This window comes from Anguilla rostrata, chromosome 17 (assembly GCF_018555375.3).
Source record: "Anguilla rostrata isolate EN2019 chromosome 17, ASM1855537v3, whole genome shotgun sequence".
NCBI classification, from domain to species: Eukaryota; Metazoa; Chordata; class Actinopteri; order Anguilliformes; family Anguillidae; genus Anguilla; species Anguilla rostrata.
Genome location: NC_057949.1, coordinates 6,917,188 through 6,928,991, shown reverse-complemented (window position 1 = coordinate 6,928,991; position 11,804 = coordinate 6,917,188). Strand labels below are relative to the sequence as shown.

Here is an 11,804-nt window from a genome sequence, read left to right as displayed (position 1 = left end):
TACTGTCATTTATCAACAATATAATTATAGGGGGACAATTGAATGGTCAATTATTAAACCAATATATTAATTTATGATCAGGGAAGGACCAGAGAGTGTGGTTTGTACCACTTTTAACATTTTTGATTTATGATCACTAAACAATAAAAGAAAACTTTTCAAGGTTATCATGAAAATAGTCGTTTCATGATCAACATGGTTGAGACACCACGGTGCTATGGTAGGGTTTGGTTATAAAGGGAATGTTGCAACATTATGCTGGGGGACAAGGTCAGGCAGAATGAATGGAATAGAGACAGTAAAGGGTGACATTTGCCATTAATCCACTGGTTGGGAATATAAGGTCTGGTGGGGGAAACAGGAAAGAGGAGGATGTTATTACTAGATTATGGCTTGGTCACACAGGATTAAACTTTGTTTATCATAAAGAAACATGAATCTGGCAGGTGTGGTTAGGGTTGAGAGTAAGAAACAGTATTTCATGTCATTATAGTAAATGTAATAGTTAAAGAGGAATATGTAGGACTACTTTGCGAGATAGGGGGAGAATTTAATGTTAATAACATTCTGAAATAGGGTACAGAAGATATAGGAATTAAATTTTGGAATGTTGATTCAGAAATTAGAGGTTTTTTGTTGTTGATGAAATTCATGATTCATGTAGTCTGTAAATAAGCCTTAAGACTCCTCAGTCCACACTCCAGATCCACTAGATTGACAAACAATCCTAAAATGGTGAAAAGGTGTCATGAAATCCACTATTCATATGCTGACAATGGGTACCCATTGCACCTCACAATCGATCTGGATCTCCATAAAATCGTCATTTATAACCACACTGTGAACTGAACTGTAGGCCACACCTATTTTCAAACACACATGTGCGTATCCCATAGACATGCATACTTCCTAGACTTCACCGACTGGCCCCTCCTACCCTCTCCAGTTCCTATGTACGGTCTATGGCCTATTCTCGTTGTTTATGGAAAGAACGATAGATAATGCCGCGATTATCCTTTTGGATCCTTCACGTGCATCGTTCTCTACATAACATATTTTCAAAATACCATCGGGGAAGTTATATTTTGCCTTCAAAAGTGTGATATTCCCCATTCACTTTAATGCGAGCTCCAGTGTTTCGCCCACAACTTGCGTATTTGTACATGCGCAGTAGAGGCTGCTGGTTCCCTTTACTTCCTAAGCTTCAACGCCTGGCTCCTCCTACCGTCGCCAGTTCCCATGTACGTTCTATGCGTAAAACAAAACGAGAAGGACGCGGCAATGAACCACAGGCAGTGTAGAAGTCCTAAACCAAAATGAAAGTAGTAACTGGTGCCCTGTTTGTCTACTGACCTAATTTGCGTTAAACTTCTCGTTCGCTATCGGATGTACAGCTTGATTACTTAGATTACTTCCTTGCAAGCTTAGACGTATGGCCTATTTTTATAATCAGTAGTCGGCTAGTAGCTACACTACCGGTAGCTAAAAAAATAAATGTAGATACTTTAGCTAACTCGCTAAATAAAACTACCAGAATCTTTAGATTTGGCAGATTTCCGGGTAGATTTTCAAAGGTAACTTAAGACATAATTTCTGTAATATCATCAGCGTAGGCGTGTGTTTATTTGTTTTCGCCATGGACCATACGGAAACTTTAAGTGGCGACCACGTACCTATTGTGACTTCCAATTCACGTGGTAATTATTCTTTTTTGCTTCCTGTTACATGCCACTACCGATTACCAAAATGACAGCCAAACTGACAGTTATCCCTGTTTTTGTTTTTCTGTGTTTTCATCCCTGGTATAGGTCGCGTGTCATTCTGGAGAAATCTAAGCGGGTTTTGGTGAGTTGTTAGATAATCTAAGATTTTCACATCGGAATTAAACGCATTTCTACTTCATGTCTCAACTTGAAGTCCATACTGTATGCTGTGTCCTCAAGCAATCTCATTGGAGGTATTTTCCACCTCTTTCTCCAGGTTGCTGGGACTGTGCAACAACTTTGCCTATGTAGTAATGTTGAGTGCCGCCCATGATATCCTGAAACAACAGGAGACGCACAACACCACTACCAACGTAAGACTATCCGCGTGACGGTGTCTGTCGCGTGGTACTGTCAGCAACCGCCCAGCGGTTTACTACTCATTTTTTATGTATTGTATTAACTAACTCTCCATTGCCCACCGTCTGTAGACCGTATCTGCATCGCTCATTACACCCGAGGGAAGGAATAACAGCAACAGCACTCGCTATGACTGTAACCCAGTTTCTACTGCGGTAAAATACAACTCCTCCATTTTAAAATATTCATTTTTTGGCAAATTTAATGGGCCGGCTTGTTTTACCTCGCACTGCCTTGTAGGCTCAGTGAACTATCAGCTTGTGCATGGTATGCCGAGGCCAGTGACACAGTTGGACGTCTAACTTTAATTTTAGGCTGTGCTCCTCGCCGATATTCTTCCGACTCTCCTCATCAAATTGGCTGCGCCTTTCTTCATCCACAAGTGTCCTTATGGGTAAAAGTTGATTTTACTACATTTAAATCTTTTCTGTTAACGGTCACTCAGAGGTGGGAGGTCCTGGGGTCGCAAAGTTAAAGTCCTGCCGTTTTTTCCACCCATGACCTCAGCAAGATGATTTCACTAATTAGTTCTACCTCCTGGCTGGATTGTGCTAATTAGCAAACCCAGGTAATTTAAGCAAAATATTGAGGAGGACTTTTACTTTCTGAACCTGGATTTTCTACCGCTGCCATCACAGAAGTAGTGTTGAAAATTTTGGTTGTATTAACTAACTGGGCTAATTTCATTACATTACATTACATGGTCAACAGGTTCCGTGTGTTGCTGTGTGTTGCTGCGGCAGCTTCCAGTTTCCTGTTGGTGTCCTTCTCTTCCACTGTGGGAATGAGCATTCTGGGTACTGCTTCAAATTATTAACATGATTACTGTTAGTTGTGAACAGAATATAAGTATGCATATAGAGTATGAAATATTAGATTGGACAGTTTTGTTTTTGTATCCCATTCTAGGTCTGTTTTTGAGCAAAGTTTTGCATGAGCGTGGTGAAGTAAGTTTATTGCAGCTAGTGGGGAGGGCAGTGGACATGTACCCCACAGGTTGCCTAGGCAGTGCAGGACAGGTTATTGCGTAACAATAAATGTCCTGTTCACACCCACCTGTCTCACTGCAGGAGTCATCTTTGCCAGTGTTAGTTCTGGACTGGGGGAGCTGTCATTCCTCTCTCTCACTGTGTTTTTTGACAGGTAACTACCCTCATACGCACGCACACAAATTCAAGCACACGCATGCATACGCACGCGCGCACGTGCGTACATACACACCCATGCAGACATACACACATGCACGTGCATGCACACATGCCTGTGCATACGCCTGCACACTCACACACACACACGCGCGCAAGCACACACAGTGTGTGTGTGTGCGCACACTACAGTTTTCTGGTACCATGCATGAGTGTGCTAGAGCGCATTGTTCAGGCCTGTGTCATTGACTCCGCCCCTGTGCCTCCATCAGGACGGTGTTGGGGGGCTGGGGTCTGGGACTGGTGGAGCAGGAGTGTGGTAGAGTGCATTGTTCAGCCCTGTGTCATTGACTCCGCCCCCTTGTCTTCGTCAGGACGGTGTTGGGGGGCTGGGGGTCCGGGACTGGTGGTGCAGGGGTGGCAGGAGCATTACTGTACTCCGCTCTCACACAAGTGGGTCTGTCGCCCCGGGCAACGCTGCTCATTATGCTGGTGGTCCCGGCCATCATGGCTGCCAGGTGAGTGACAGCTGGCTCATTTGACCGTTCTGAGCGTTGTTGGAATGTTGCAGTGTAGTATAATGGGTAAGAAGCAGGGTCTTGTAACCTAAAGGTTGCAGGTTCGAGTCCCGTTGTACCCTTGAGCAAGGTACTTAACCTGCATTGCTTCAGTATATATATCCAGCTGTATAAACGGATGCAATGTAAATGCTATGTAAAAAAAGTTGTGTGAGTCGCTCTGGATAAGAACTTCTGCTAAATGGCTATAGTGTAAATGAGTTGTTGGAGTGTATCTGGCATGTCGGTGGAATGCCGGAGTTTTGTTGAGATGTTGGTAGCGTGCAGCGTCGCACGTGAGCGCGTCAGTGCGGAACCTCTCTCCATTTGCTCCCCGCAGCTATTTTTTCCTCCTGGAGTTCCCGCCCTCTTTTCCTCAGTGGCGGAGCAGAAAGGGGGAGGGGCTTCTGTGTGACCCCAGCGCTCAGGAGAGACGGCCCCTGATGACGGAGGTCCCTGACGACGCGGAGCGAGAGCAGGAGGAAGAGGAGGGTGAGCGCGACAGGGTCCCAGAGTGCCGAGGGAAACCAGGAATGGGAAGAGACAGGAAGGAGAGGGAAAATATGAATGACATGGAGATGATCAGTGGGATTGAAGAGAAAAGATTTGGATGGGAATTCCAATGTATGTGTCAACACTACACCAGAGTTGGGGTTACACACGTTTTTTCAGTCACTTCAGAAAACGAATTGAAATATCCTTGTTGAACACAAGGCCTTTCTTCAGTTCCTGAATGGAATAACAGTTAACAGTTGATGAAGTGAATTTTAGTTCATGAATTGAATTTTAGTTCCTTTCTTGAACTGACTGAATTGACATGGAATTCACTCCAAACCTCTTGCACGTGGCCCCGTAATCAGAGTTTATTCCTCTTCAGGTTCAGCCTCAGGAGATCCAGGCAATGCGGGAGATCTGACTTGCGCAGAAAGACTTGTTGCCCTCCGAGTGAGTCTCTGCACTGTCCTGTGCACATCTGTGTTGCTCTACCCAACAAACATTCCTGTTCCCACATTACTGACAAATCTGACCCTTAAGCATCGTGTAGCCCATTTATATTTCTATATGAAGTCATAAATGTGTGCTTTTTAAAGGCAAGTAGTGCATGTACCTGACCGTGTGTGTACTTCAGTGCTGGTGTTTGTTTGTCCTCTATATGTGTGTGTGTTCTTTAGGGCTGGTGTTTGTTTGTCCGCTGTATGTGTGTGTGTTCTTTAGGGCTGGTGTTTGTTTGTCCTCTATATGTGTGTGTGTTCTTTAGGGCTGGTGTATGTTTGGCCTATATGTGTGTGTGTTCTTTAGGGCTGGTGTTTGTTTGTCCTCTATATGTGTGTGTGTTCTTTAGGGCTGGTGTTTGTTTTTTCTGCCATATGAATTTTGTGCTTCTTTAGGGCTGGTGTATTTTTGGCCTATATGTGTGTGTGTACTTACAGGCTGGTGTTGTTTGTCTCTATATGTGTGTGGTCTTTAGGCTGGTGTTTGTTTGTCCCTATATGAGTGTGTGTTCTTTAGGGCTGGTGTTGTTTGTCCTCTATGTGTGTGTGTGTTCTTTAGGGCTGGTGTTTGTTTGTCCTCTATATGTCTGTGTGTTCTTTAGGGTTGGTGTTTGTTTGGCCTATATGTGTGTGTGTTCTTTAGGGCTGGTGTTTGTTTGGCCTATATGTGTGTGTGTGTTCTTTAGGGCTGGTGTATGTTTGGCCTATATGAGTGTGTGTTCTTTAGGGCTAGTGTTTGTTTGTCCTCTATATGTGGGTGTGTTCTTTAGGTCTGGTGTATGTTTGTCCTCTATATGTGTGTGTGTTCTTTAGGGCTAGTGTATGTTTGTCCTGTATATAAGGGTGTGTTTGCTCCATTCCTTCTCTCAGGGTCTGCTGAAGTTCATCATTCCTCTGAGCGTTGTGTATTTTGCTGAGTATTTCATCAACCAGGGCCTGGTGAGTCCCTCTCATCTCAGACCACCACTGCCCATCACATGGCACACCCAAAGGCCCTCACACTGGCCACACCCACAATGCCCACCACACTGCCACACCCAATGGCCCATCACAGCCCACCCCATGTCCACCACATGCACACCCACAAAGTCCCCACTCCATGGCTACGCCACAATGCCATCACCTGGCCCACCCACAATGGCCCCACTCACACTGGCCACACCCACAACGGCCCCACTCACACTGGCCACCCACACGGCCCACCACACTGGCCACCCGCATGCTTCACTTACCTGCACACCCACTGGCCCATACATGCCACCCACACTTTAAAAAACTTTTTAAAAAATTTTAAGATAAATAAGAAATTTATAATCACGTGTTTGGAAAACCCTCTAAAGTGCTTATAAGTTGACCACCTTAGACAAAGGTAGGACATAGAAACAGTAAGAACACTGTGATGTACTGCTTGGGAAAAAGCTGAAAACATAATGAATATAGAAACTAAACAAAAGGGTATTGCATTAGAATTGTGAATCTGTTAAAGATAATGGGGAAACACGACTTGAATAGACAATCTGTGTATAAAAAGTTAATGAGAAGCTCATTTACACACATTTCTTCCCTCTTCCTTTCCTCTTTTTTTCCTCTAGTTGGAGCTGCTGTTTTTCCCCGGATATTACATGTCCCATGCAGAGCAGTATCGCTGGTCAGAGTCCCTCCCTCATTACTGTTACATTACAGTTACATTACAGTCACATAGCAACCAGTCGCTCTACAGCATTACTGTTACATTACCTTACAGTCACTCAGCAACCAGTCACTCTGCAGGATAAACTCTCATTACGGTTACATTAAATTACAGTCACTTAGCAACCAGTCACTCTGCAGGATCACCCTCAATACTATTACATTACAGTACAGCTACTTAGCAACCAGTCACTCTGCAGGATAAACTCTCATTACAATTACATTGCAGTCACTGACCAACCAGTCGCTTTACAGGATAAACTCTCATTACAATGACATTACATTACAGTCACTTGGCAGCCAGTCAATCTGTCGGATAAACACTCATTACAGTTACATTACATTACAGTCACATAGTAACCAGTTGCTCTGTTGGATAAACTCATTACCTACTTAGTTCAAATGAAAGAAGGGTGTGCTTATTTAGTGTCTGGGCTCTAACAGTAACTGTAAAATTGTGAGTTGAGCATTCATAACCAAAATTCAATTGAAACTTATCTGTCACTCTGACGAGACTGAGTAATTGCAAAGTTAAAAGCTGCTTATTTGGCTTCAAGTGCATCATGGGAGCTTAATTACAGTGACAGTTACACTCGTCCTTCTCTCTGTGGTGGCAGGTATCAGTCACAGTTACACTCGTCCTTCTCTCTGTGGTGACAGGTATCAGTCACAGTTACACTCATCCTTCTCTCTGTGGTGACAGGTATCAGACTCTGTACCAGATCGGAGTGTTCTTCTCCCGCTCGTCTCTCTTCTGCATGAAACTCAGGAGAGTTTGGGTCCTGTCTGTACTGCAGGTGAGAGCAGGAGGAGTGGAGAGGTGGAAGGAAGGAGGGAGGAAGGGAGAGAGGAATAAGAGAAAAGTGGTGAAAGTGAAATGTAGTGAACAGTCTGTTTTCCTGTCTTTTACTGTCTATGTGTCACTTTTGTTATTAGAGATTACAATGGAGCCAGACTGCTCGGTGCTTCACGAATGGCCGCATTTCTGTTATTCAGTATTGAAGGACTGTATGGGCCAGTTTGTTTTATGAACTCTCTCTCTTTCCCTCTTTTGCAGTGTGTGAATGCTGGGCTCCTGACAGTGGCTGTGTACTATCAGTTTCTCCCCAGTGCACCTGTGGTGTTTGCCATAGTTGTTTATGAGGGTCTGCTTGGAGGTGCAGCCTATGTCAACACCTTCTATTTCATCAGCAAGGAGGCAAGTCCATCTCCTCCTTTTCCTCTTTTCTCCCTGTCTCTCTGTGTGTCTCTCTGTGGCCGTCTGTGTGTGTGTGTGTGTGTGTGTGTCTATGCGCATGTGTGTGTGTGCGTGTGTGTTTGTATGTGTGTCTATGCATATGCGTGAGTGTGTGTGTTTGCCCATTTCACCCCCTACTCCTCTCCCTATCTGAGCGCCCTGTGTGACTGTATCCCTGCAGACTGGAAGCAGAGAGCGGGAGTTCGCCATGTCGGCCGCCAGCGTGGGAGACAGCTTCGGCATCGCCGTCTCCGGCGTCACGGCCATCCCGCTGCACAACTACTTCTGCTCTCTGTGAGGGAGGCGGAGACACCGAGGCTTTCCTTGCGCAGGCTCCGCCTCCTTGCACAGGCTCCGCCTCCTCTGCGGCTGTTACAATGCCGTGCCTTTTGTCGCGGTGCACTTTAATTGGACAGTGTGTCTGCTTTAACTCTGACAGTTACAGGGGTTGTACAAAATAACAGAAACACCACACTTCAGAAGTCTGAAGGTCCGAAGTCAAAAGCGGCGAGGTACACAGATTAATCACGTTATTTTGAATGCCAATTATCAGTATGTTTCAGTTAAAAAAAGAGGTCTGACAATCAACATTTTGATAAGTGTACGTTGACCAATACATTGCTAATGTTGATAGCTGACGGCTGATTTGTGAAATCGGCTGCTCCAAATGATACCGATTCATTTTTCTTTCGGTATGTCTGTGATTTTGTCCAACCCCTGTGCTCTTCTTTGTGGGTCTGCTACAACCTGTGTGTTGACACCTACGATTTAATTCTGTTGCTGATAATCAGCTGTGGATGAATTTTCACTAACAGGTGCTGGACTGTGTTTGCTTTTGTATCTAATGATTTTAAATTGTTTACATTGGTTGCCGTTTTGATTGATGTAATGATTGATTTTTGTCTTTTATGTACAGCTCTTGGTATTGAATGTTTTCCCTGTGAAGGTACTAATTTGACTTGATATTTAACTCCTTAGAAAGGAACATTTTGCTTTCATGTATTTACAATTAAATGACCAAATAAGGAATGCACATAGAGGAAATGGGTTAATATACTTTAAACTGACTCATGTATAACTGACTCAGTGACAGAAAAGAGGATTTACACTGTGAAAAGTATTCTATTTTTTTTTTTTTTTTACTTCCACTAAGTAATGGTCCTGTCCTATCTACTGACTATGCGTTGTATTATTAAATAGTGTATTAGAGTTCCATGGTCTCAGGTTGAATCTGGATTGTGTCAGTGCTGACTGTGGCCGGTAGCTCCAGAGGGTGACTTGCAATTTGCCGATTGCCTCACCCAGGGTATGGGAGGGGACAGTCGGGTATTTAGCGAGCCCCGCTGGCCGATAGTGCCGCAGACTCATACGGAAAGGTCTTCCTGTGACTCTGCACTGTGCGTGCTCAGCTGTGGCCTGCGGTGTTAAAAGAAGCAGGCTGGTGACACCTGGTGTTTTGGAAGGGAACTGCGGATGTCTACACTCTCCCAGTTGGGGAGTTGGGACCACAGTTGCACATAGCAAATTGGACATTCCAAATTAGGGTGGGATTTGGACATGTACAGCCCCACGTTGGACACCAATATATATTTTTCTAAAGTATCTGCATAACAAACACTTTTTTTATTTAAAAGAAGTGTAGACAGGCCTGCCCTTCTATTTTTATGTTTATCTTAAAATTATGTTTATCTTTCCTGGACTTGTGTGGCCTACAGTAAATTGGCCCAAGCTTTTTTTTAACAGGTTACCAGTTATAAGGTAGAGGTGGGTGTCTGTCAGTGCTATCCCCTGTGGTACAAGTTGCAGTTTGTTGTGTGGAAAGTAGTGCCTGGCTCACTAGAGAATGTACCTGAAAAGTGTATGCACCTGAGCTCCAGGCCTGTCTGTGTGGATGCAATAGGTTGGTGGTGATCTTAGGTGCTTCCAAATAGGACAGATAATGCTTGGGAGTTTTTTTTGTCTGTGGCTCTCCATGCTTCCATACCAGACCGTGATTTATGAAGTAGGAAGGATCTCTACGATGGATGTGTATAACCAAACCAGTTGTTTGACACTTAACTTCCTTGACTATCTGAAGAAATACTGTATTTGCTGCTTTGCTGATGATGTCAGTGTCCATATAGCATTTCAGGGAGCTACTGATGTGCATTCTAATAAATTTAAATGATTTTTTAATGGCTATTTGTTGTCTGACCCACGTCGATAACATCCGCCGTCACATAATTACGTAGCCTAGTGTAAGTGCAGTTGGAATTTCTTAGCACCGCGGTTGTGTTTTCCTAAGTCCTTATGAATTCTCCTTCATAGCTTTCCTTGACCTCATGAAGTTTTCCATCGAGGTCAAGGAAAACTGGTTAGGAAAAGACATAGGGGGTAATTTTTTTGACAATTCGGACGCAGCCACAGTCTCTGGTTGAACACCCTGTTGTGTTACGTAAGTGTGCGACTGTGGCAGCTGAGAAGGCCATTCTTTGCGTTCTTTTCGAAGAATTTTCGGAGTCTGATTACATTGGTTTAAATACGTGTTTAATACTATAAAATACTTACGACAAACTTGTCTTCTAATGTCTTCAGTTGTTGCATACACCAAGCTGCAGCGTACGCATTTGTAAAGGACTTCAGTTGGATCCATTGTGCGCACTGCCTTTTTAATACGGTGGGGTTTATATACACGTCGCCGCTGATTGGGTAACACCTCTGACACACTCACCAAACGAGAGAAAATATACCTCAAAGCCCGTTGCACAGCGTTTCGAGGAGTTGTGATGCACTTTGATGAGCATTGTAGCAATTTTGCTTCCGCGTCCAAAGGAACGACAAGGCGTTAGCAGAGAACAATTCTCTGGGTGTCCTAGAGTGGAGGTCGAGGAAAGAGTGCCAGAGTTGAATTGTCGCATGCGAGGACGGATTGTTTTGGTCTATGATTTTGAATTATACGTTTCAGTGACGTTCAGTCAGGGTAGGCAAGGTAGGCAGTGCCTACCCTGTGAAAATCACTGAATTGAGCTTTTCTGAAATAAAGACATTTTAAAAAACTTGCATGTATATTTTGTGCTTTTTGTGTTCTTTCTCTGTATATTTGCAATGGTTTTAAGATTTCTGATTAGAAAATATCCGCTAATGCTGCTTCAAATATGAAGAGAATGCTGGAGGATAGGCAGCCCCTGTCTCTGCTTTTTTCCCCATTCAATCTAAAGGCGAGTCTCAGGGCTGCGCTCTTTGAGTAATACAGTGAGCACCATAATCCATTGGACAGTGACACATTTTTTGGTATTTTGGTTCTGTACTCTAGCACTTTGAGTTTGAAAGGATACAATGACAATGAGGTTGAAGTGCAGACTCAGCTTTAATTTGAGGGTATTTTCATACATATCAGATGAACCGTTTAGAAATTATAGAACCTTTTGTACATAGTCCCCCCCGTTTTCGGGCATCAAAAAATATTGGACAGTTTAACATAATGTAGAATAAAGTAATCATTTTTAATATTTGGTCGCATATTCTTTGCATGCAATGACTGCTTGAAGTCTGCGACGCATAGACATCACCAGACGCTGGGTATCTTCCCTGGTGATGCTCTGCCAGGCCTGCACTGCAGCCATCTTCAGTTCCTGCTTGTTTCGGGGACTTTTTGCCTTCAGTCTCCTCTTCAGCATGTAAAATGCATGTTCAATTGGATTCAGATCCGGTGATTGACTTGGCCAGTTGAGGATTTTCCACTTTTTGGCCGTCAAAAACCCCTTCATTGCTCTAGCAGTATGTTTCGGGCCATTGTCTTGTTGCATGATGAAGTGCCGTCCAATGAGTTTGGAGGCATTTGGTTTTATCTGAGCAGATAAAATATTTCTGTAGACTTCAGAATTCATTGTTCTACTTCTGTCTGCAGTCACATCATCGATGAAGACAAGTGAGCCTGTTCCACTGGCAGCCATACAGGCCCAAGCCATAACATCCTCTCTGCTATGTTTCACGGATGAGGTGGTATGCTTTGGATCATGGGCATTTCCTTTTTTTCTCCACACTTTCCTTTTTCCATCACTCTGGTACATGTTAATCTTTGT

General features: G+C 43.8%; 1 protein-coding gene across 2 annotated transcripts; it reads left to right on the top strand.

Moving 5' to 3' along the window:
* Positions 1-1,206: 1,206 nt before the first annotated feature.
* Positions 1,207-9,922, top strand: cln3 (CLN3 lysosomal/endosomal transmembrane protein, battenin). 2 transcript variants are annotated; one of them, XM_064316173.1, is made up of 15 exons: positions 1,207-1,697; positions 1,809-1,845; positions 1,981-2,077; positions 2,195-2,278; positions 2,438-2,517; positions 2,835-2,920; positions 3,194-3,266; positions 3,643-3,786; positions 4,166-4,449; positions 4,703-4,770; positions 5,688-5,756; positions 6,410-6,465; positions 7,210-7,303; positions 7,564-7,704; positions 7,925-9,922. In XM_064316173.1, the coding sequence occupies exons 1-15, from the start codon at positions 1,637-1,639 to the stop codon at positions 8,039-8,041; spliced, it is 1,491 nt and encodes a 496-aa protein (XP_064172243.1). In that variant the 5' UTR covers positions 1,207-1,636; the 3' UTR covers positions 8,042-9,922. The 2 variants fall into 2 exon arrangements, with proteins under 2 accessions (XP_064172243.1, XP_064172244.1); XM_064316174.1 differs by having other exon boundaries at positions 1,209-1,697; positions 4,166-4,317.
* Positions 9,923-11,804: the final 1,882 nt, after the last annotated feature.

Coding starts and splice junctions, on each gene's coding strand:
- cln3 (XM_064316173.1), top strand. CDS start 1,637: ATGGACCATACGGAAACTTTAAGTGGCGACCACGTACCTATTGTGACT. Junction 2,078..2,194: donor CGCACAACACCACTACCAAC/GTAAGACTATCC, acceptor CACCGTCTGTAG/ACCGTATCTGCATCGCTCAT. Junction 2,518..2,834: donor ATCCACAAGTGTCCTTATGG/GTAAAAGTTGAT, acceptor CATGGTCAACAG/GTTCCGTGTGTTGCTGTGTG.